Source organism: Populus euphratica, unplaced genomic scaffold (assembly GCF_000495115.2).
Source record: "Populus euphratica unplaced genomic scaffold, PopEup_1.0 scaffold976.1, whole genome shotgun sequence".
NCBI classification, from domain to species: domain Eukaryota; kingdom Viridiplantae; phylum Streptophyta; class Magnoliopsida; order Malpighiales; family Salicaceae; genus Populus; species Populus euphratica.
In genome coordinates, this window is record NW_011500841.1 from 55,161 (window position 1) to 57,239 (window position 2,079).

At 28.2% G+C, this 2,079-nt stretch overlaps 1 protein-coding gene across 1 annotated transcript in view; it reads right to left on the minus strand.

Moving 5' to 3' along the window:
- Positions 1 to 447, minus strand: part of LOC105116552 (host cell factor-like) — a 7,204-nt gene extending 6,757 nt beyond the window's left edge. The window contains exon 1 of the mRNA XM_011013960.1: positions 267 to 447. Coding sequence (XP_011012262.1) covers positions 267 to 447 — 181 coding nt within the window. The remainder of the gene's footprint in view (positions 1 to 266) is intronic.
- Positions 448 to 2,079: the final 1,632 nt, after the last annotated feature.

The window sequence follows — 2,079 nt, forward strand, 5'->3', positions numbered from 1 at the left end:
GGGGGGGGGGGGGGGGGGAAGCAAAATAACATCAGTAATAACATTTCCTCTCATCACCAAACTTAATACAGACAAAATTAATGCCAAGAAACAAAAAGAAAATCCGCAAAATCCCCAATAAACAAAAACAATCAAACAAAAAATCCAGATTCCGTACAAGCACCAAAGGAAAACCCAGAATTGCAAAAGACTAAAAGATAACGTGGACAAGAAATACAGAGAAAAATAAAAACAAGAGAAAGAAAGTAGAAGAAGTGATAACTCACCAGTGTCAAAGACATGAACTTGGTTGGTCTGGCAGTTATCCTTTCCATAGCCACCAAAAACATAGAGAAATCTTCCTCCTTTAATCGAATTACAAGTGTGTCCCCACCTCTTCCTTGGTCCATTTAACTCTTCTATTGCAACCCCTTGTTGTAACTGCTGCTGCACCCTTTCCCATCTCATTTTTGCTTTCTTTTGGAAAAAAATTCTCCAAGGAAAAATAAAATATAAATGTGAGGTTTTTATGTCTCACACAGGAGAGAATGAGAATCAGAATCAGAATATAAAGAAATAAGAGGAGGTTTTTTTTTTTGTTGGATTATCAGTAGATTTAGAATAGAGTGTTGTTTCTTTTCGTTTCTTTCCTTTTTTAGTTTGTTGTTGTTTCAGTTTTCATGCAGAACAGAAAGAAAGGCTTAAAGCAAAGTGTGTGTTCATAAAATTGGACAGGGACGAAAAGAAAAGGCATTAGGGTTAAACTTGGTTGCAGCTTTTTATTTGGAAATCTAATAAATTAATATTTTTTATTTTTAAGATTTATTTTTAATAGCAATATTAAAATTAAAAGTATAATTCAAGTAAAAAGCAACATCATGAATAAAATATTTATCAAATAAAAATGGTCAATTAAGTAGAGATTTATTTGTTGCAAATTACGTGATAAAAAGACAATTAAACAAATTAACCATACGGTTAAAAACCTGAATGAGCTGAAGGGTCGGGGAAAAAAAAAACCAAAAACTCATTTTAAAAATTATAAACTTCATTCGAATGTGAATGTATGAATATCATTTAATCTTAAATTATTGAATTTTATTAAAAAATTCTTAATAAAATTCAACCCTATTAGAAAAGATACATGTCAACCTTGTAATTAAAAATCAAAAAACACAAATAATTTTAACTTTATTATTAGAAATCTTAAATTTAACCATCTAATTAAAAAATCTCTATTTTCAACTTTATCATAAGAAATTCTAAATCTTAATTTTATTATCAGAAAATTTAACACTTTCATTAAAAAAGACATGTATTAGTCGTGTGATTAGAAAACACTAAGAATTTCAATCTTATCATCAGGAATCTTCAATTTTAACATTGTTATAAAAAATCTCTAATTTTAACCATGTTATTACAAATTTCCAAATTTAACATTATCATCAAAAACTTTCTATTTTAACTTTATTATTAGGAATCCTTCGTCCCAACTCTACCATTAAGAAAGAAAAACTTAACCTTGCCTTCAAGAAGTCCACGAGGAAAGACATGTATCAACTCTACAATTATGAAACACCAAGAAATTTAACATTGTCATCAAGAATCTCAAATTCAACTTTGTCATTAGGAAATATGCATTTTTAACCCTTTTAGAGAGTGCTTTTGGCATTATTTCTTTATGAATATGATTTCTAACCCTCACCTTTTAGATAATGTCTTTATAACCTTATTTTTTTTCTTCTGAGTGCACTTTATAGCCTTCAACTTTCAGATAATTCATTTTCTATCTTATTTTTTTATTTCGAGTGTGCTTTTTTATTAGTAATTAAAAGTGTATTTTTATCAAGGTTTTATATCAGCATTTTGCACTTGAAGTATCAATAACTCATTAACTAAAGCATGTTTTATAATAACAAGTCTGATACTATAAGATACATTTAATTTATGATAAATATTCAACTTAAATACAGGTTTATCACATAAATCAAAGGATTGATTGATAAGTTCAACAATTAAAATTAAGAAGATAAACAGAAGGTGAAGCTTAGTGACACGACTAAAAGATTGATGTCTACTCTCAAGTGCAGAAGTGTCAAA